This window comes from Nematolebias whitei, chromosome 15 (genome assembly GCF_014905685.2).
Source record: "Nematolebias whitei isolate Nwh7 chromosome 15, NemWhi1, whole genome shotgun sequence".
In the NCBI taxonomy this organism is placed as follows: Eukaryota; Metazoa; Chordata; class Actinopteri; order Cyprinodontiformes; family Rivulidae; genus Nematolebias; species Nematolebias whitei.
Window position 1 is genome coordinate 4,186,854 of NC_056512.1, and position 23,209 is coordinate 4,210,062.

The window sequence follows — 23,209 nt, forward strand, 5'->3', positions numbered from 1 at the left end:
TTATTAGTAAAGCGTGCCAAGTTTTATTTATCAGAACCAGATCAGCGTATCAAGTGTACGTTTTGATGTTACATTTTGATTCTGTTAAATAAATGACTGCATTTATTCTGATGGGTCAAAGAAAATTAACGTCTCCTGTCACTGATTAAACAATACTCACAGTTATCTCGGTCACATGGCATTAATTTAACTCGAAAAAGAAAGAACCCGTTATATTTAAATAATTAATTAGTAGTGAAGGTACAGTGAAGCTGTCCCTTGACATACTACATTCAGTGGCCCGAACGTGTTTTGAATAACATAAATACTGGCCCGTGTGTCCACAGTTAAGCTGTACCCCACTTTTACTACACTGTGCTGCATATTTCTTCACATTTGCAGATTAATAATAATAACTAATAGTTTAGTTTTTCCTGTGACTTATTTGCAGTATGATAAATGGTAGGAGCATAATATACGCTCCCAATGTTTTGTTGGTCTTTTTTTGTAAATAATTACCTTTTTTTGCGGTTTTATTTATTTATTAATTTTTGTATCTTGAGATCTATGACGTCATCAAACACTCGAGTTCTACTCGGGTTTTATTATGTTAATGTCCAGTTTAAAAATTATATACTCGTTCAACCCCTTGCCACAAGGACTCATTTACAAGAGAGGCCGGTTAAGAAGTCGTAAGTGGCTGTTGTGTTTAAAGTTTGTGTTTATTTATTTAACCTTTATTTACGCAGATAAATTACATTGAGCCTCGAAGACTCATTTACAAGTGTGACTTGTTTAGACAGACAAAAAGTAAAAGTCACTTCACTTCCGGCAAGCTGATGGACGGCAGCTCCCTCTGGCTTTTCTGCAGTCTTTTATCATCAAACTGCCCCTTTTTTTGAACCGGACTAAAGTTGGTCCCCCTTCCAACCGAATTCGGTGTTCAGTGACTCAGAGAGCCAGATGGGACCGTCCAAAAATATATTTTGGTCCAGGACCGGCCGCTCCCACCCCACCGGTCACTCTGAGCGCACCCTGCCAGCCAGGTGACCCCTCGAGCTGGGGAGTCATCGCACGAAGGTCCTGTGTTTTTTCTCTCTCTCTTTGGACCCCAACAAACTTCTCATCTGGGCCTTTGTGGTTCTACCTGGTTCCGACAAGAATCGCCGGGTGGTATTTCGCTGGTTTTCTGCTGGACTGGCACTCGTGGTGTCTTCATTGGTGTGGTTGTAGTGTACCTGTGTCCCCCGAACTGAACCAGAACCAAACCGATTTGGCTGTGGGGGACTTCGCCTTTAACAGAGCCGGTCTCAGCTTCAGTGAGCAGCCCGTTACTTTTAATGAAGGACTGTCCACCTCTGTGGAATCGCTGTGTTTTGCCTGGAGGAGACACTCTGATGCTTTGAAGCGCCTCCGGAACCGGACCGGAGCAGAACCGGGCAGGGACAACTTCAGCCTCTTCGTCTCTCATGCTGTGGAGCGCTGGAGCCGGACTGGAGCAGAACAGGACTGGACCAGTGATGACTTCAGCCTCTCCGGTCAGTCTTGTAGTTTTCACCGGGGGTGCCTCTCGTGCTGTGGGGTGCAGAGGTGACGTGTAGAGAAGCGGAGGAGCAGCACTGGGTGGTGCTCGAGAGAAGTTCTGAGTTTGCATCAGAGTTGCTTCAGGCCTCAATCCAAACGCACCTGGATAATAATTATTTTTATTCCAGATCACGCTGTTGTCCTCTGTTAACCTGAAATGAGCTAGGACCATGCCTTTCATTTCAGGAGGATTTTCTGGCAGCTCGCTCTGCTATTTGCTGCAAATTATCTGTTTCTGCCTGTTGATTCTGGACCCAGGTCCCGTTTCTCATGGGGGCATCCATCCATCTTCACAGGGGGGGCGGAGCCCCCCTCAACCCTACTCAAACTGCAGTTGGGCCACCTCGTTGGGTTTGTTTGCCCATTTGATTTGTGACGCTTTACAGTCTGAGACTTTTCTGTACCATTCATATTATTGTCATTATTTTCAGATCTCAGACTATCTGGAGTAACTGAATCTTGTTAATACACCTGAATCTGCCCATCACTGCAACTTTCACTGTTTTTGGGTTCTGAATGATCACATCTTCATTAATGTTTCTCATGGTTCAATTATGAGGTCTAATTGTCACGCTGTTAACTCCTGTAATTACACATCAGTCACGAAAAACTCAAGAAAATGTCTGATAATAATGTTGTTATTGTTCTCAGGGATTCAGCCCAATCCTGGACCCCCCACTAATTACAGCACACCAAATGACTTTAAAAACATGTCAGGACTTCATTTTATGCATGTAAAGTCAAGTCAAGTCAAGTCAAGTCAGATTTATTTATAGAGCACATTTAAAACAGAAACTGTTACCAAAGTGCTTAACAAAAATATCACATCATCAGATAAAAAGTAGCAAGATATATTTACAGCACATGGAATAAAAATATAAAACCAAAAACAATTAGAAACAATGAAATACTAAATCAGATCACGTTGTGTCAAAAGTCAAGGAAATAATAACAAAAAGCATAAACTCAGTCTGAAACAATGAAATACTAAATCAGATCAGATGACCTTGTGTTAAATAAGAATAATAACAAAAGCATAAACAGAATCAGCATCAATGAAAAACCAGATCTAAAGCTGATCACCCTGTGTTAAATGTCAATGAGTATAGGTGTGTTTTTAGGAGAGATTTAAAGGCAGAGACTGAGGTGGCCTGTCGAATGTTGATGGGCAGATTGTTCCAGAGTTTAGGGCCCACGACTGAGAACGCTCGATCTCCTCTGAGCTTCAGCCTGGTTTTTGGTACGGCCAAAAGCAGCTGGTCTGATGATCTCAAAGCCCGAGAAGGAGTATAAGGAAGAAGAAGGTCGGAGAGGTATGATGGTGCAAGGCCGTTAATGCACTTGAATGTCAGCAGGAGAATTTTAAAATCAACTCTGACACGTACAGGAAGCCAGTGAAGAGAGGATAGAACCGGAGTAATGTGCTCAAACCTGTGAGTTCCTGTTAAAAGCCGAGCTGCAGCATTTTGTACGAGCTGGAGACGTGAGAGTGAAGCCTGACTAACCCCAACATAAAGTGAGTTACAGTAGTCCAGCCGGGTTGTAATAAATGCATGGACTAGTTTTTCAAGGTCGAATCTGGACAGAACAGACTTTAGCTTTGCTATCTGCCTTAGCTGAAAGAAGCTCTTTTGTAGAACAGAGTTGATCTGTTTATTAAACTTAAAGTCCGAGTCTAACACTACCCCGAGATTGGTAACCAACTGCTTTAGATGAGGCTGAAGGGAGTGCAGGTTTACAGGATCAGTGACAGTGGCAGAGCTTGGGTTAAACACAATGACCTCAGTCTTCTGATCATTAAAGCTCAAGAAGTTTGCAGCCATCCAAGTCTTGATATCATCAAGACATTTTAGCAAAGGGAGGATGGAGCAAGAACTGTTTGGTTTTAAAGGTAGATAGATCTGAGAGTCATCGGCGTAACAGTGAAACGAAATACCATGTTTCCTCAGGATTGACCCCAAGGGGAGCAGATACAATGAGAACAGAAGGGGTCCAAGAATGGAGCCTTGTGGGACCCCACAGGAAAGAGGGACAGAAGCAGATAAATGATTGCCAAAGTTAACACAAAAACTCCTGTCACCCAGATAAGAACGGAACCATTCTAGCGCCACCCCTGTAATCCCAACCCAGTGTTCTAGCCGTGACATAAGGATGCTGTGATCAACAGTGTCGAATGCAGCGGTAAGGTCGAGGAGTACCAGGATCACAGACTGACCAGAGTCATTCGCTAGCAGAATGTCATTACAGACCCTTACTAAAGCTGTCTCGGTGCTGTGCAGTTGTTTAAATCCTGACTGAAAAATCTCAAAAATTCCATTTACATTCAAAAACTTGGTTAGTTGACTAAAAACTATTTTCTCCAAGATTTTAGAAATAAATGGAAGTTTTGAGATTGGCCTGAAGTTAGAACAAGCTGCAGGGTCGAGTCCGGGTTTTTTAATGAATGGAGTTACCACTGCATGTTTTAAAACATCGGGGACCACACCTGTAGCCAAACTGCTGTTAATAATGGCAAGAACAGAGGGTCCAGTTGACGGTAGAACCTGTTTAAAAAATGCAGCAGGGATGGGATCAGCAGGGGAGCCTGAGGGCTTCATGTGATCAACGACCTCATTTAAAATTGAGAGTGAGATGGGGTCAAAGTGACTGAAGACTGCTGAGCAGGGGACAAGAACTGAAGGGTCGGCTGTGGAGTGTGGAATTGATGACCTGATCGACTCCACCTTTTCAGCAAAATGCCTGACAAACTTATTACAGGTGTCGACAGAGGCCTCAATGGTGGCAGACTGAGGCACGTTTAGAATGGTGTTAATGGTGCTGAAAAGAACACGGGGGTTGTGACTGTTTAAGTTGATAATGTTTGAGAAATATTTGTTTTTCTCCTGTTTAACGGTGGTCTCATAGGCTTTCCAACATGTTTTTAACATCTCAAAAGACACCTGAAGTTTATCTTTTTTCCATCGACGTTCAGCTCTTCTGCACAAGCGTCTTGCCTCTCTTGTGGTCTCATTTACCCAAGGGTGGGGCATGCGTTTTCGATTCCTGAGCTTTAACGGGGCGACTGAGTCCAGGATCTGTACACACGCCTCCTGATGCTGAGAAAGCAACTCCTTTGTAGTAAGACCCGCAGAGAGTTCAGAGTCTGAAACAGAATTACCAGCAAAGATGGAAGAGAAGAGTTTGGCGGTGGAAGGGTTAAAAATCCTACAGGGCTTGGGTGTGGGGGGAGGTGCAGGTTCACAAATCAATGAGGTGTTGAATAAAACCGGTTTGTGGTCGGAACAAACAGTGTCACCAATTTCTAAATCAGAAACAGACAAACCATGTGTTAAAACTAAGTCTAGAGTGTGGCCCTGCTGGTGAGTCGGACCAACAACACTCTGAACAAAGTTCAAGGACTGGATGAGGTCTAGAAAGTCCTGAGCTAATGGTTTATCTGGGCAGCACACGTGGATATTAAAGTCACCTAAAATCACAACCCGATCATATTGGAGCAGAATACCAGTTAGAAAGTCAGATAGTTCATTTAAAAACTGTTTATGGTATCCGGGGGGTCTGTAAAAAATAGCACACAGAACTGGGTTGGAGCGGCCCAGCTCACAACAGAGCAGTTCAAAACTTGAATAATTAACTGAACCATGGAGCTGTCTGCAGTGCAAATGTTTCTTAAAAACAGCCAATAATCCTCCACCACGACCAATTGTCCTTGGAGCATTGAAAAAAGAACAATCCAGAGGCAGTAATTCCAGAAAAACACTGAACTCACCAGGGCAGATCCAAGTCTCAGTGATGAAAAGAAAGTCCAGTTGGTTGCAGCAGAAAAAGTCGTTCAAAATAAAAGTTTTATTAGCCAGTGATCTGGCATTTATCAGGGCCATCCTCGTAGAATCCACCACAGGAGGAGATGATTGCAGTGTCCAGTCCAGCGGCCTCAGATTTGCAGAGATAGATGCGCGCCTCCGGCAGGAAACCCAGCCGCGCACGGGCCCAGTGTGATGATGGGACCCCGACAGCGGGACCAGACAGCGCACCACAGGATCTGTACAGCGCCAGGAGCGGAGGTGGAAACGCTCACCATCAGCTGGAGAGGATGTTTCAGAGGCAGCCAGCTGGGCTTTCAGTTTCACCAGCCGGCCAGCGCGTTTTCCACGGCGTCTGGAGCGACGTCTCCGGGGAGGCAGGTGCGCGCCCCGCTGCAGGTAAGCAGGCACGTCCGCCAGCAGCGGGGGGACAGGGGGGGGTCCAGAGTTACGCTCATAATGATCAAAATAAGCGACATTGGTGCCACAAGGTCGAAGATCCAAAAGTTGTTTTCGGTCATACACCAGCAGAGCGTTGATGTCACAGATGAGAAATGAAAAAAACACCAAAAATACAAACACCATCAGCAGAGGTGGATTGCAAGCCATGTACACAGGCGCCATCTTACCGGAAGTTCAGATGTAAACACACGTAGCCTTCTGAGAAAACTTGATGCCTTGAAAATTCTGGTCAGTTCTTCTGGGGCAGATGTAATCTTCATCTCTGAAACCTGGTTCAACAAATCTGTACTGAATAATGACTTGGTAATCAATGGATTTAACATCTACCGCTGTGATCATCAAAAAAAGGGGGGGTGGAGTCACTATTTACATCAAAAATTCTCTGGTTGCTAGTCCTGTGTCTTCTAAAACAACTCCAAACCAGTTTGAAGCCTTAAGTGTAAACATCACCTTGAATGGAGGCCAGATCTTATCTGTAGTGGGTTGTTATTGTCCCCCCTCAGCAACACCTGAGGCTCTGTCCTCCCTGATGGAATTCCTTGGAAACATAAAATTCAAAGAGATTTTTTTGGCAGGAGACTTCAACATTGAGTGGGATAAGTCGACCCCCCCTCTGTGATAAATTCAAGGAATGTTGCCTGTCTCTCAATCTTACCCAATTGATCAACTCTCCCACTAGACCAAACAAAAACCGTCCTGAAAAATCCTCCATCTTAGACCTGTTTCTAACAAATATGCCTCACAAATTCCCTGGTACAGGTGTATTCACTGACATTTTGAGTGATCATTGTGTGACAGCGGCTCTCAGAGACATTAAACTTCCACCTTCTAAGCCCAGATTAATTAAAAAAAGGGGTCTGAAACATTTTTGTGAACAGTCATTCTTCTGGGATCTGTCTCACTTTGACTGGCATCGTATTCTATTAACTAATGACGTGAACTCCGCTTGGAACTATTTTCATAATAGTTCCATTTATTTTGTGAACAAACATGCTCCTTTTCATCAGTTCAGAATAAAGGGATGAGACAGCCCCTGGTTTACTCCTGAGCTAGCTGACCTCCTGCACAGGAGAGATCATCTTTGGGCTGCAGCAAGAAAATCTGACTCAGACACTGATTGGTTGAGTTTTCGTCAGCTGAGGAATAAATGCACAACTGCTGTCAAAGCAGCAAAACACAATTATTTCTTATCTCAGACCTCCAAAAATCTAAATGACCCAACAGATTCTGGAAAACCATCAAATCTCTCTCAGGCACCCCCCAATCATCTGACCTCCCATCACAACTTCTCATTAACTCTGTTCCTGTGTCAAATAAGCACGAGATCCTGAACTGTTTCAACAAACATTTTGTTGCTTCTGGTTCTTTATTTGACACAGTTACTAATGGAAAATCAGCCACTTCACTTAATAACCAAACTTCTACAAATCAAATCCCTCCTACAAGTCAATCCTCAGTTAAACACAGCTTCTCTTTTTCTCCATTCTCAGTCAGTGAGGTTATTAACTGTTAAAAGTAGGGGTGCACCGATTTCAATTTTCTGGCCGATCACCGATTTTTAGAAAGTCTGATCTGCCGATTCCGATTTTTTTTTTTTATACATGTATAAGTGACACTGTCAGATGTTATAAGGTCACAATGCACCTTCAATTTTCCATTCTTATTTTATTGTAAAATCCTAGAAACAATACAAACTTGTTGTTTTAACTTGTCATGAGGTAGTATTCTGAAATATAAATGAAGTTAACACAATTGTTGTTAAAACTATAAAATTACCCCCCCACCCCAAAAAAAAAAAAAAATCAGTTCCTTTAACTCTTTCTCTTGTTACATTTTAAAAAGCAAAACTTAAAAAAAAGATAATGCAGCATCTGTAACATTTTCAAGTCAGTAGGTAATAATCAGAAATAACAGTGGCACAGGTAAGTTAGTTCTCACAGACTTATTCCAGTCACTTTCATTAGTGGCAGGTTTTTCTTGATGAACAAAAGCATTTCTGCTTTGTCACCAGACAGGCGACTTCTTTTCTCATCTACTACATGTCCAGCCAAGCTAAACAGGCGCTCGCTTTCAACGCTTGTTCATGGGGCAGAGAGATAGGTTCGGGCAAGTATAGCAAGATGAGGGAAACGATTTTCATTGCGCCTCCAGTAGACCAATGGGTCCTGGCTCCTTTCGACAGGAACCTCCGATAAGTAGTTCTGTACCTGCATAGCTGAAGGGCTGGCCAGCTGTTGCTCCTGTTCAATGTTCTCCTTTAAGAGAACATTGAACAGGAGCAACAGTAGTCTACGCCTTTTGGCTGCAGGTTCATCTATATCAGGAGGTCCCACTTCAGAGGATGTTCCTGCAGCAGGTGTGCATCTGGTCTCCCCCTCTGCAAGTTTGGTCAAAAGGAGCAGTTTCACGTCATCTTTCACCTCTGCTGAGAAGTAGCGATTCTTGTACCTTGTTTTGCATAAACAAAGAAAGATGGGTCAATCATTGTTTTAAATACATTAACGATTTTTATGACTTGCATTTAAATAAAGAAATGCATTTCAATCAAGAAATTTTTATTTTTAATTTAATTTAAATGTTTGTTGAAATATAGTGGTACACTAAAATTAATTATGGCTAAAATAGAATATTAATAGTTACTTGCCTTGGATCCAGAACAGTGGCCAAGCTGTACAGGGGCTCATGCTCAATGTTGCTGAATCTTCTCACAACAGCCTCCAGCAGCGTAGCTTTGGCTGTACCCACGCCACGGTCTGTGCTCGCTTGCCTCTCCAAAATTCACTTGAGTGCAGTGATGGCTGGGATGACATCTGCTGCTGTAGCTGTTGATGAGCTAATCTCCTTTGTGAGTTCCTCAAAAGGTGCAAGAATGGTGAGCACATTGTCCAGTAGCTCCCACTGGTGTGCAGTGAGTGTGGCTGGTAACTCATGCTCAGCAGCATACTCGCTAATAGCACGTCTCTGCTCCAACAGCGACTGCAGCATGTAGACTGTGCTGCTCCACCTCGTTGAAACGTCTTGCTGTAATCGTTTCCTGGGTTGACCTAACTGTGTCTGTATGTCATAAAGTCGGGAATAGGCAAGTGATGAATGCTTAAAATGTCCAACAATTCTCCTTCCTGTTGCCACCATGTCTGTGATGCTGCGCTGCGCCAGCTGTCCCTCATTTACAACCAGTTGCAGTGTGTGTGCCAGGCAGGGTAAACTTTTCAGGTTGATATCATCCAGCGCTTTGGCCATATTACGAGCATTATCCCGTAAAACAACGTGAACTCTTCCATTATCGATTTCCCAGTGATTCAGCATCGCCTTAAACTCTGCTGATAAATTGGCCGCAGTGCGAGACCCTGCCATTTCTTTACAGTTTAAGAGTAATTGATGACGTTCGAACTGTTCGTCAATCCACTGTGCAGTAAAACTTAACATGGACATTAAACTTACATCAGAAGTCCAGATGTCTGTTGTAAAGCTGAGTGTATTTGTATCAGCTTTTAGCAGGCTGCGGGTGTCTCTTGAAACTTGGCTGAACAACTCCGGTAATGCAACATCAGAAAAATATTTCAGACTCGGCATATTATATCGTGGGCACACGTGCTGCATCAAGTTTCTAAAACCTTTGTCCTCAACGACTGAAAATGGCTGGTTGTCTAATGCCACGAACTCCATCACTTTCCTCGTGGTAGCTTTGCTCTTTTTGTTGCTCATAAAAGCTAACAGCGACCCACCGACTGTCTCTTTGTTAGCGCTAGCTTTAGCATTAGTCTTAGCCTTAGCTTGGTTGCTCTCTTCAAACGTTGCATACTTGGCTGCATGGTGATTTCTTAAATGGCGAACGAGGTTTGTTGTATTAACGGTTTTGGTTGTGGCTCCACCATGACTTACTTCGGCTTTACACGAAATGTAAATTGCGATCTTTGGCTCATTTTCTTTAACTACGTAGTACTTCCAAACCGACGACATGGCTGCTCCGAGTGACCTCACCTGTGACTGTGACTACTGTTAACGCATGTGCAGACGTGACCTGATGGGCGGGTCTGTTAGTCAGCCCTCTCTCACAGCAGAAAAAAAGGGAACAGCAGCTGATTTTCAGAACTTTGCGGAGGCAGATACGATCGGTGGATAAAATCGGCTTCTCGTTTGAAGATCGGCCGATTGCCAATCTCCCTAAATTAAAGAAATTGGGGCCGACCAATAAGCCGGCCAATTTATATGCACCCCTAGTTAAAAGATCTTGATCCTAAAAAATCTGCAGGTCCAGATGAATTTCCACATTATTTCTTAAGGCTGGCTGCTCATATCATCACAGTGCCTGTGACCCATATCTTCAATCTCTCCATAAGACAAAACTCCATCCTAGACACTTGAAAACAGCCTTTGTTCTTCCTTTGCTGAAGGGAGGTGACCCCACCTCACTGAACAACTATCGACCAATCTCTAAACTCTGCATTTTAGCCAAGGTTCTAGAAAAACTGATAAACTCTCAAATCAAAAATTACCTGGACTCATTTAACATCTTACCTCGCCTTCAATCTGGTTTCAGGAAACAACACAGCAAAACCACTGCTTCACTGAAGGTTCTTAATGATGTTGTTGAAGCTCTGGATGCTAAGGATTATTGTGCTGCACTTTTCTAAGACCTGTCTAAAGCTTTAGACATTGTGGATCATAACATCTTGTGTCATAAACTCTCAGAAATCGGTTTCTCAGAACGCACCATTGGTTGGTTCTCTAACTATCTTTCAGACCGAAGGCAATGTGTTCTACATAATGGTACTTCCTCCAGTTATTTAACAGTCAACAATGGTGTACCACAAGGCTCAGTCTTAGGACCCACCCTCTTTACAATCTACATACATAACGTAGGTAAAAACATCCCTAATGCATCCATACATTTCTATGCTGATGACACAGTTGTTTATTGTCGAGCTAAAACTGTTGCTAAGGCTTTCCAGCTTTTGAATTCTGCATTCAACAACATCCAGACAGATTTGTTCCGCCTCAAACATGTCCTAAATGCCGACAAAACCAAAGGGATGCTTTTTTCAAATAGGAAGTTGGTCCCAGCAGTTCTTCCTCCGATTATATCCTCAAATGGTGTCCCCATTGAGTTTGTTGTTTCCTATAAATATTTGGGTATCTTGGTCGACTCACATCTCTCTTTTAAGCTCCATGTGGAAAACTTGGTAAAGAAACTGAAAGTTAAACTGGGTTTCTTTTTCAGAAACAAGTCCTGTCTAACCCTGAATGCTAGAAAACACCTTGTATCTGTGACTTTCCTTCCCTCCATTGATTATGGTGACATTATTTACATGAATGCTCCTACAAGAACCCTGCAGATGTTGGATGCTGCAGATGTTGGATGCTGTCTATCATGGTGCACTAAGATTCATAACTGGCTGTCATTATCGTACCCACCACTGCACCCAGTATTCACTGGTTAACTGGACATCATTAACTTCACGCAGACTCTCTCACTGGTACATTTTCATCTTTGAATCACTTCTTGGTCTGCTGCCTTCATACATCTCCTCCTACATGTCTCTGCGTGAGTGCAGCTACAGCGTGCGCTCTCAGGACATTATTACCTGCAGTGTTCCCTCAGTGAGGACTGAACTAGACAAGAGGGCCTTCTCCTACTCTGCTCCTGTTTCCTGGAATATCTTACAAAAAGATTTGAAGCTCTCGACCTTGACCTCTCTAAGTGTCTTTAAGAATCTGTTGTACTCCTGGCAGGGACCAATGAAAACATGTTCCTGTTTTTAGTTTTCTACATTCGCCTTAGAATCTAGCTGTTTTTTTTGTTGTTACCTTTTCCTTTTTTAGCCATCCTATTTGTAAAAAAAAACAAAAAAAAAAAACAACCTGCAGTATGACTTTTTATAACAGTCTATTGTTGTTGCTGTTGTCCATTGTTGTCATCTTTCTTTGTTGAAATCAGGTATCTCTTGTAAATGAGTCCTCGAGGCTCAATGGGATTTACCTGTCTAGATAAATGTTGATTGATTTCCAGCAAAGTCTGAGTTGCATTTAAACAGGAATTAAATTAATTTATTACATCTACTCAAATGTGTGTAATTAATTAGCTAGATAGCAGCTAGATAAGCTCATCAATAAGGCCAGCTCTGTGCTTGGACGCCCCCTCCACCCAGTGCAGGTGGTGGGAGACAGAAGGACTCCAGCTAAAATAACATCATTGCTGGACAACATCTCCCACCCCATGAAGCTGTTGCTGAACTGAGAGCTCGTTCAGTGACAGATTCCTGCATCTTAAATGTACAAAGGAGCGTTACCGCAGGTCCTTCCTCCCAGCAGCTGTTAGACTCTACAACCATCACTGCTCCAACAAACTCAATAAGGATTAAATACATGCTGACCTCTGCTGAAACACACACTCTGCCCATAGTACTGTACTGTCAATAGTCTGTCCTTATCAATGTTCCAACACATATTGAACAATATTATTGATATTGTTTATCTTATTTCTTTATATATTGTTTTTAACATTTAGGAACTTTTGTGTGAATCTTTTTATTGGTTGCTGCCGCTGTTACACTTGAATTTCTCATTAGTGGGACAATAAAGGCTGTTTCTATTCTATTATATTCTAATTATATATGTATATATTAGGGTTGTAACGGTACGCTAAAATCACATTTCAGTTCGGTTCATTTTCGGTACAAAAAAAGGCCAAAATAAAGACTTACAAAATGTTTATTTTGAAAATATGCCAAGTAAACAATACATTTATATAAAAATAAATAAACGCGACCCATTTGGATGATGTTTTAAATAAACGGCACTCTTTAAATCCATCCATCATCTTTTACCCACTTCTTCCATTTTGGGTCACGGGGGTCGCCGGTGTCCATGTCCGGCAGTCATTATGCGAGGGGTGGGGTACACCTTGGACAGGTAGCAAGTCCATCACAGGGACATAGAGACAAACAACCATTCACTATCTCACCTAGGGACAATTTAGAGTTACCAATCAACATAAAATGCATGTTTTTGGTCTGTGGGAGGAAACTGGAGTACCTGGAGAAAACCCACGCATGCACGGAGAGAACATGTAAACTCCACCCAGAAAGGCCCCTGGACTGGGATTTGAACCGGGACCTGCTCACTGAGAGGCAGCAGCTCTACCAGTTGCACCACCATGCTGCCCGCACTTTTTACAAAAAATAAACTATACTAACAATAATAAAAATCATAATAAATACAATAAGTCAGAACCAGAACAGTAAGCAGCAACAGACCATTTATGATCTAACTTATCAAGTTTTAAGTTTTTGGCCAAAAAGACCAACTTGTCCACATTTTCTGTCAAAAGCACAGATCTAGTTGCAGTGACATGATCTCCATACTCTCACTAGCAACAGCAGCAGGAATAAAGAGGTAGAGCTTTGTTAATTTTGAAGTGTTTGTCCTCATTGTCTTTCCACCCAAGAAGAGAGTCAGCTTCAAGGGAAGGGCACCCTGAAGCTCTATACGCACAACTTCTTGTTGGACCTGCTCCAGAAGGGAGCCAGCTTTGGTAAACCAGGGTCAGAGCACCAAGGCCCTCGCCTTTGGCCACTACCCATGGCATCATGCACTCAATTCATATGGCCCCTCCTGCAGTTAGTGGATCCACAGGAAGGCAAACCCATGTTGCTCATTTGGGCTGAGCCTGACAGGACCCCATGGGTAGAGATGTCCAGTCACCAGGCGCTCGCCGATGAGCCCCTCTCCCAGGCCTGGCTCCAGGGTGGGGCCCTGGTAACCCACATCCAGGACATCAAGCTCTTTTTTTTTTTTTTTGGTTCATGCATTTGTGTTGAATCGCTCTTTGTCTGGCCTGTCACCTAAGATCAATCTGCCTTGGGAGATCCTACCAGGGACAATTGCAACTGGCCCAACAGCATAGCTCCTAGGATCATTCAGGCGCATAGACTCCTCCACCACAGTGGCGATTCAAGGAGGAGTTTTTTGTTTAATATGTAAAAATTAGTTAGACATATTAATATTGGTTTTACTGGCAATTTATGCTGCAATAACTAAATGTCCTTAATGTGTGATGTTGCCCAGTGCCAGAATGACTGCACCCAATGATGCACATCAACGTCTGATGCTCATCTGTACACTTCTGTCTGTGGGTCATATTCTGTAGACATTGAAAACATTTAATGGTAGGAAATAAATATGGAATTCCAAGGCCTGCATTTTGTATTCCCAGATTTGTATATTTGTAGGTGAGTGTTTGTGCATGTGTGTGTGTGTGTGTGCGCGCGCGTGCATGCAGGAACCTCTTGCTGTAGCCGTCTCTCCCGCAGGATGAGCCATCCTCTGCATTGCTGTGGCTCCAACACAAAGAGGCATGCTGAGCTTCTGTCCCAGCACAGTTACAGACAGGTCCACAGTAGACACATCCCTCATCACGCGAGGGAGGAGATACCACCTAAAGACACACGCACACACACAATTTCATAAAACGGTTAAGTAAAATGGCCGCACACACCAGTCTATTGTTTTGCTCTCTCTGGCCATTCATAAATCACAGATGTGAGTTTTCAGAAATGAAGCGGGCCTCCCAGAACCAAATGAAGTCACAATAGAAGTCATCTCAGGGCACTGAACAGAAACATTCATATACATTAAAAAACAAGTTAACACTAAATGTGTGACAGTTTCCTCCCTTGTGTCATTTACTGAACATGATTTAACTCGCTTTAGTGATCCTCTTTGTGGTTAACTATTTTTTTTTAACTACTTGAGTTGTCTGTCATCAATAATAATAAATCTGTTTAGGTTTGTTTCATCCCCTGGTTAGGCTAAAACTGTTCCTAAAGCTAAAAGAAGCAGAACACTACACTTGCTAAAAACTAAATGTAGTAAAATGCTAACTACAAGCTACGCAAGAAGCTATATGCACATATATACTGTAAATAATGTATAGCGCTCTGCGGGAGCTGCATGATAATTTCAGCTCGCTGCAAAGCAAACACCTTGAGGCTCTTTACGTGGTAGCTGGAGACTTTAATCACGTGAATCTAAAAGACTGCCTGCCAAGATTTTACTAGCATGTGGCCGTGGTGGCTCATCATTAGGGAGTGCTCGGATGCCACCCACCCACTGGAACCACTCACCATTTTACATTGAAGACTTAAAAATAAATAAATAAAAATGAAATAATAAAATAAAAATATTTTGAAATGTATGCATTTTTTTGTTATGTAAGGTAGATATTTTATAGTCAATGATGAGTTAAGTTGTTTCTTTCAAAAACGTTGTCTGATGGCGATGTATCTCCGGCCCCTGGGGGTGCAATAATCTAGTCCATAGACTCTCGTTAAAAATTGCACATGCGCAGTTATTTCAATTCGTTACAAGAGATAGGAATAATCTGGGTGTAGATATCTGCGCTCGGGGGCACGGTAGAACGCGAACTGTACCGATCAGCACCGATCGTGTGCTGCCGATCCTGGAACAGATTTTTTTTTGTCTGGGAACAGATCGTACTGCAATGACACTCTCAACCAGGCTGGCTGTAGATAGGCTTTAAGTCAGAGGTCAATCGGTCGGTCTGGATTCGGATCAAGTGATGGTTCTGTCCGGACCCAACAGAACACCGGACTGGGCCACCCCTTTGCTTGCTGCATCAAGCTCACTGGCTGTGTGCGACTCTGCTGTTGTTGCTATAACTTTGGCGAGATCTACAATCAGCAAAATTTAAAAGTATTCAATCATCTACTCGATGGTGAGTTGCCTTTTTGTTTTAAGATACTGTTAGGTGCGTTAGTAGCTGTTTTAACACTGCAGTAAAAATCACAACACTTATAATGCAAGACTCCATAGAGCTAACGGCTGATTTGGCTAGCGTTTTACCCTGGTCAATATGATCTTCCCAACCATGTATTTAATACGTTAATAAAGTTCCTCAGTAAGTAAGCCGAATAAAAGGCCATAACTGTAGTAATTAAAAGACATCTTAGTTGAATTTATTTGAAGTATTTTAAGGTATTTTTGTTAATTTTTGAATATCCACTCCAGCGGCAGTGGTGGTTTAGTACTGTTTAGTACTGACTCGGTTTGAATTAAAATATACCTGTAGCTACATATTTTTGAACCTGTTGCACAACTGTTATTTCAAATGAATGTTTGATACCTTTGCTAGCCTTAAAGCTAACTGATTTTGAGTAATCATTTTGAAAATGTGCCTTAATTGATATATGAAGTCAAATGTTTATGAAATATAGCATTTATTGAATATGTTTGTTATTTATAAAGGTTACAAACCATTTAAGCTAAAGCTAATTTAATTTATTTGACTATGTACTTAATATATGTTTTTGACATTTTAGGTCAGGATTTTTTGTCACCCCTGTTAACAACGTTCTACAGTTGATGGCGAGCTACCACCTGACCACATTATGGTAAGAAATTGACCTCTTTGTTGACTGCTTTTAGCCTTAGTGTGTGTATACCAGAGTCAGAGATTCTTGTCATACGCACCACATGTGGTGCATGTGGTGGAACGAAATTGTGTACACAGGGTCCCAGTTACATCCAACAAAAGTATAAAATATAAAAGAAAAACAGTAATAAGATCTAAGATATGAACTAAGAAAAACAATAACTAAAATATGCTAAGCACTAGTAGTACAAAAACAAAATGCTGAACAGCAGCACGAACATGAGTCTGTATGAGCAGATGAGTACAAATGAACATAGCAACATGATGTGATATGCTGGTGAAGATTCTCAGTCATCCAGGACATGATAAATTCAAAAAACATTCAATACAAAAACAACTGGACTTTCTGTTACAAATAAAGTCCAGTTGTTTTTGTATTGAATGTTTTTTTTTTTTTACATGATGTGATTTTCTCACAGTGATTATTCTAGTTAGAGAATCATGAGTCTAACAGCCTCAGGGTAGAAGCTGTTCCTCAGTCTAGTGGTTCTACACTTAATGCTCTTCAACCTCCTACCTGAGGGGAGAGGGGCAAAAAGTGTGTGCTGGGTGAGTGGGGTCCTTCAAGATGTAGGTGGCCCTCTTCCTGCATCTGGAGGTGTAGATGTCTGTGATGGTGGGGAGGCTGACTCCAACAGACTTCTGTGCAGCCTTCACCACTCTCTGCAAAGCTTTTCTCTAGGGTTTCTGGGGTCTTGTCTTACATGTTATGTTTTCCCTCATGTTTGCCTGTCACCCCTCAGCTTTTCTCCTCCTGTGTTCCAGCACTGTCACACCTGTGTCTAATTCTAATCACCGCAGGTGTCACTCATTTCACCTTGTTAGTGTCTGTATATATTCAGCCCCTAGGTGTTATGTCTTGGTCTCTGGATTGTCCTTGTCCTAAGGCTTCATGACCTGTCTCTCCTCATGTCCTCCTTTAAGTAAGTTAGCTGCCCCGTCAGCATTTTGTTTTGTTTATTTAATTAATAAACTATTATACTTATTTACTGGAGCTGTCACGATCCTCAGTGTTGGAACCCAATTGCAGAGAGGCGAGCGAGGCAGGAGTTCAAAAACAAAAACAATTTATTCTTTAACAACAAAACAAAAGGCTGTCGGTGCAGCAAAACTTACTTGGGCGGATAGGATCAGAAACTAGGCAGAGCAGATAATCAGGTGGACAAGAAACAGACAAGACAGAAGAGGACTGAGATGTCTGTAAACACAGAACAATCACCGGACAAGGAGTGAAGGAGAGAAAGGCTTTTTATGAGACAGAGGGAGAGTGAGTAACGAGAGCACCTGGGCAGGTGGCTGATGAGGGACAGGTGTGAATGATAAAGATTGAGTGGAGAGGCAGACTGAGGAGTGAGTGGAGAATAACAGAATCAGATAAACAGAAAATCACACACAGAGCAGAACAACAAAAACATAAAGAGCAGACAGAGACAGAACCTGTCAAACAAAACTCAGAATGCAATTAAAGTGACACATTTACAAAGCACCTTGAAAAGGAAGGAAATGATTTAGTTTGTGGGATAACAGGACCAGATACACAAAAACAGAAAACACACAAAGAGCAGAGGCTTAGGCAGATGGGGGGGCAGCGGGGGCCGCTGACCGTGATAGGAGCCTCATTCGTCTTCCTGCACTTTGGGTTCTACACACGGAAGCCGATCATGATAGAATCCAGAGACCAGACCGAACCCAGCAGGAAGATCACTCTTTTTGAGTTCCTGGCCCGCGAAGCAGCAAAAACTGCTCGGCGTGAGGAGGAGGAGAGGAAAAAGATTTTGTACCTAGGTACGCGCCTGGCTTTTAAAACTGGGTCTTTTGCCTCACCACCTCACCTTTCTTCACCTTCTCACGGAGCGTTAGCTCCTCGCAACCCACCTCCTCCCAACCACCTCCTGCTTTCCTGGAGCGGTCTTCAAAGGAAGGGGGGCAGTCTGCTCGGACTCACCGCAGGAGGAACGGGTGGGGGAACTGAACCGGCTCCACCGAACTCCAGCACGTCCCTCCTCAGATGCAACCCATTCCATGCCCGTGTGTTTCCCTTCTTGGGGGGGGAGGACGTCACACCTGTCGCTAGGGGGAAGGAAGCCGTACACCCCTGTGAACCTGTCGCCGGGATGAGGAAGCCGTACACCCCTGCGTACCTGTCGCTGGGAGGGAGGAACCCTGTAGCCCCAGCGATCTCTGGGGGAGGATGATCGCTGTGGAGGATGTCATCTCCAAGTACACCAGGGCTGACAACTCTGACAGCTCGCCTGAGATGTGGGAGCAGTTCCGGCGGGCATGGATGGAGAGGCGCATGCTGCGTCGCTTCTGCTGGCTCCTGCCCATCCTGGTTCTCCTCTCAGCTCACCTCCAGCTGATCTCTATCCCACACCTCCAGCTGTACCTGTGTGGTCTTCCATGCCAGCAGCTTCAGCAATGGACCCGCTGGTCTCCGCACCAGCCCAGGACCCGCTGGTCTCCGCACCAGCCCTGGACTCGCTGGTCTCCGCACCAGCCCTGGACTCACTGGTCTCCGCACCAGCCCTGGACTCGCTGGTCTCCGCACCAGCCCTGGACTCGCTGGTCTCTGCCTCAGCACCTGAAACGCTGGTTCCCGCACCAGCTCCTACCATGCTGGGTTCCGTCTCAGCACCTGAAACGCTGGTTCCCGCACCAGCTCCTACCTCGCTGGGTCACGTACCAGCACCTAAGCTGGTCTCTGCACCAGCTCCTACCTTGCTGGGTCCCGTACCAGCACCAAGGCTGGTCTCTGCACCAGCTCCTACCTCGCTGGTTCCCGTACCAGCACCAAGGCTGGTTCCTGTGCCAGCAGCAAGGCTGGTTCCCGTGCCAGTACCAAGGCTGGTTCCCGTGCCAGCACCAAGGCTGATTACCGTGCCAGCACCAAGACTGGTTCCCGTGCCAGCACCAAGAATGGTTCCCGTACCAGCACCTGAGGTTCTCAAGGCCCTCGCTCCTCCAGAGGCCCTCGCTCCTCCAGAGGCCCTCGCTCCTCCAGAGGTCCTCTCTCCTCCAGAGGTCCTCGCTCATCTTGAGGTCTTCACTCCAGAGGTCCTCGCTCATCCAGAGGTCTTCGCTCCCGAGATCCTCGCTCATCCAGAGGTCTTCGCTCCCGAGGTCCTCGCTTATCCAGAGGTCTTCACTTCCGAGGCCCTCGCTCATCCAAAGGTCTTCGCTGCAGAGGCCCTCGCTCATCCTCAGATCTTTGTTCCAGAGGTCCTCGCTCATCCAGAGGTCTTCGCTCCAGATGTCTTCGCTCCCGAGGCTCTCGCTCTTCCAGAGGTCCTCGCTCATCCAGAGGTCTTCGCTCCCGAGGCCCTCGCTCATCCACAGGTCTTCGCTCGAGAGGCCCTCGCTCTTCCAGAGGTCCTCACTTGTCCAGAAGTCCTCGCTCGTCCTGAGGTCTTCGCTCGTCCTGAGGTCTTCGCTCGAGAGGCCCTCGCTCATCCTGAGGTCTTCGCTCGTCCAGAAGTCCTCGCTCATCCTGAGGTCTTCGCTCCCGAGGCCCTCGCTCGTCCTGAGGTCTTCGCTCGTCCTGAGGTCTTTGCTCGTCCTGAGGTCCTCGCTTGAGAGGCCCTTGCTCGTCCTGAGGTCTTTGCTCGTCCTGAGGTCTTTGCTCGTCCTGAGGTCTTTGCTTGTCCTGAGGTCCTCGCTTGAGAGGCCCTCGCTCATCCTGAGGTCTTCGCTCCAGAGGTCCTCGCTCACCCTCCAGAGGTCCTCGCTCACCCTCCAGAGGTCCTCGCTCACCCTCCAGAGGTCCTCGCTGGTCCTGAGGTCCTCGCTCATCCCCCAGAGGTCCTTGCCTATCAACCCGCAGCTGTCCCAGGGGTCTCCTCACCTGCAGTTGTGGTCTCCCCACTGGCCATAAATGGGTGGTCTCCTGGCCGCCCGCCAGACCTCTGGCCTGCTGATGGATGGTCGTCAGGTCGCCCCCCGGATCCTCTGTCCTGCTGTGGAAGGTCTCCTGACCGCTCACCTTGACTCAGGGGTGTTTAGGGTTTCTGTGTTTTCCCAGGTTCCTACCTGTCGGCTTTTCATTTGTTCCTTCTGTGCTCTACTTTTGTCCTTTGGTGCTCTCCTTTGGGCTTTCAGGGGCCATCCCTTGAGAGGGGGGTCCTGTAGGGTTTCTGGGTCTTGTCTTACAAGTTGTGTTTTCCCTCATGTTTGCCTGTCATCCCTGAGCTTTTCTCCTCCTGTGTTCCAGCACTGTCGCACCTGTGTCTAATTCTAATCACCGCAGGTGTCACTCATTTCACCTTGTTAGTGTCTGTATACAGGTCCTTCTCAAAAACTAAGCATATTGTGATAAAGGTCATTATTTTCCATAATGTAATGATAAAAATGAAACTTTCATATATTTCAGATTCATTGCACACCAACTGAAATATTTCAGGTCTTTAATTGTTTTAATACTGATGATTAAGGCATATAGCTCATGAAAACCCAAAATGCCTATCCAAAAAGATTAGCATATTTCATCCCACCAATGAAAGACAAGTGTTTTTAATACAAAAAACGCCAACCTTCAAATAATCATGTTCAGTTATGCACTCAATACTTGGTCGGGAATCCTTTTGCATGAATGACTGCTTCAGTGCGGCGTGGCATGGAGGCAATCAGCCTGTGGCACTGCTGAGGTGTTATGGAGGCCCAGGATGCTTCGATAGCGGCCTTAAGCTCATCCAGAGTGTTGGGTCTTGCGTCTCTCAACTTTCTCTTCACAATATCCCACAGGTTCTCTATGGGGTTCAGGTCAGGAGAGTTGGCAGGCCAAATGAGCACAGTAATACCATGGTCAGTAAACCATTTACCAGTGGTTTTGGCACTGTGAGCAGGTGCCAGGTCGTGCTGAAAAATGAAATCTTCATCTCCATAAAGCTTTTCAGCAGATGGAAGCATGAAGTGCTCCAAAATCTCCTTATAGCTAGCTGCATTGACCCTGCCCTTGATAAAACACAGTGAACCAACACCAGCAGCTGACATGGCACCCCAGACCATCACTGACTGTGGGTGCTTCACACTGGACTTCTGGCATTTTGGCATTTCCTTCTCCCCAGTCTTCCTCCAGACTCTGGCACCTTGATTTCCGAATGACATGCAAAATTTGCTTTCATCCGAAAAAAGTACTTTTGACCACTGAGCAACAGTCCAGTGCTGCTTCTCTGTAGCCCAGGTCAGGCGCTTCTGCCGCTGTTTCTGGTTCAAAAGTGGCTTGACCTGGGGAATGCGGCAACTGTAGCCCATTTCCTGCACACGCCTGTGCGCAGTGGCTCTGGATGTTTCTACTCCAGACTCAGTTCACTGCTTCCGCAGGTCCCCCAAGGTTTGGAATCGGCCCTTCTCCACAATCCTCCTCAGGGTCCAGTCACCTCTTCTCGTTGTGCAGCGTTTTCTGCCACACTTTTCCCTTCCCACAGACTTCCCACTGAGGTGCCTTGATACAGCACTCTGGGAACAGCCTATTCATTCAGCAATTTCTTTCTGTGTCTTACCCTCTTGCTTGAGGGTGTCAGTGATGGCCTTCTGGACAGCAGTAAGGTTGGCAGTCTTACCTATGATTGCGGTTTTGAGTAATGAACAAGGCTGGGAGTTTTTAAAAGCCTCAGGAATCTTTTGCAGGTGTTTAGAGTTACGTCGTTGATTCAGATGGTTAGGTTAATAGCTTGTTTAGAGAAGCTTTTCATGATATGCTAATTTTTTGGGACAGGCATTTTGGGTTTTCATGAGCTGTATGCCATAATCATCAGTATTAAAACAATTAAAGACCTGAAATATTTCAGTTGGTGTGCAATGAATCTGAAATATATGAAAGTTTAATTTTTATCATTACATTATGTAAAATAATGACCTTTATCACAATATGCTAATTTTTTGAGAAGGACCTGTATTTGAACACCTGTGAAATTCAATGTTAATATTTGGTACAGTAGCCTTTGTGTGCAATTACAGAGGTCAAAGGTTTCATGTAGTTCTTCACCAGGTTTACTGCAACAGATTTTTGGCCCATTCCTCCACACAGATCTTCTCTAGATCATCCAGGTTTCTAGGCTGTCGCTGAAAAACAGAGTTTGAGCTCTCTCCAAAGATTTTCTATAGGGTTCAGGTCTGGAGACTGGCTAGGCCACTCCAGAACCTTTATATGCTTCTTACGGAGCCACTCCTTGGTTCTCCTAGCTGTGTGCTGCAGGTCATTGTCATGTTGGAAGACCCAGCCACGACCCATTTTCAATGCTATAACTGAGGGAAGGAGGTTGTTCTCCAAAATCTCACAATACATGGCCCCGGTCATCCTCTTCTTAATACAGTGCAGTCGTCCTGTCCCATGTGCAGAAAAACACCCCCAAAGCATGATGCTTCCACCCCCATGCTTTACAGTAGGGATGGTGTTTTTGGGATGGTACTCATCATTCTTTGTCCTCCAAACACGGCGAGTGGAATTAAGACCAAAAAGTTATATCTTGGTCTCATCTGACCACATAATTTTCTCCCATGACTCCTCTGGATCACCCAAATGGTCCTGGGCAAACTTAAGACGGGCCTGGACGTTTGCTGATTTAAGCAAGGGAACCTTCTGTGCCATGCATGATTTTAAACTATGACCTCTTAGTGTATTACCCATAGTAACCTTGGAAACAGTGGTGCCAGCTCTCTTCAGGTCATTGACCAGCTCCTCCCGTGTAGTTCTGGGCTGATTCCTCACCTTTCTTAGGATCATTGATACGCCACGAGGTGAGATCTTGCATGAGCCTGACAGTCATGTTTAGCTTCTTCCATTTTCTAATAATTGCTCCAACAGTTGATCTTTTTTCACCAAGCTGCTTGGCAATTGCCCCGTAGCCCTTTCCAGCCTTGTGGAGGTCTACAATTTTGTCTCCGGTGTCTTTGGACAGCTCTTTGGTCTTAGCCATGTTAGTAGTTGGAGTCTTAC

At 44.6% G+C, this 23,209-nt stretch overlaps 1 protein-coding gene across 1 annotated transcript in view; it reads right to left on the reverse strand.

Annotated features, from left to right (window-relative positions):
- The window catches only part of hao1 (hydroxyacid oxidase (glycolate oxidase) 1), a 104,186-nt gene that overhangs the window by 57,782 nt on the left and 23,195 nt on the right, over positions 1 to 23,209 (reverse strand). The window contains exon 2 of the mRNA XM_037688786.1: positions 14,111 to 14,262. Coding sequence (XP_037544714.1) covers positions 14,111 to 14,262 — 152 coding nt within the window. The remainder of the gene's footprint in view (positions 1 to 14,110; positions 14,263 to 23,209) is intronic.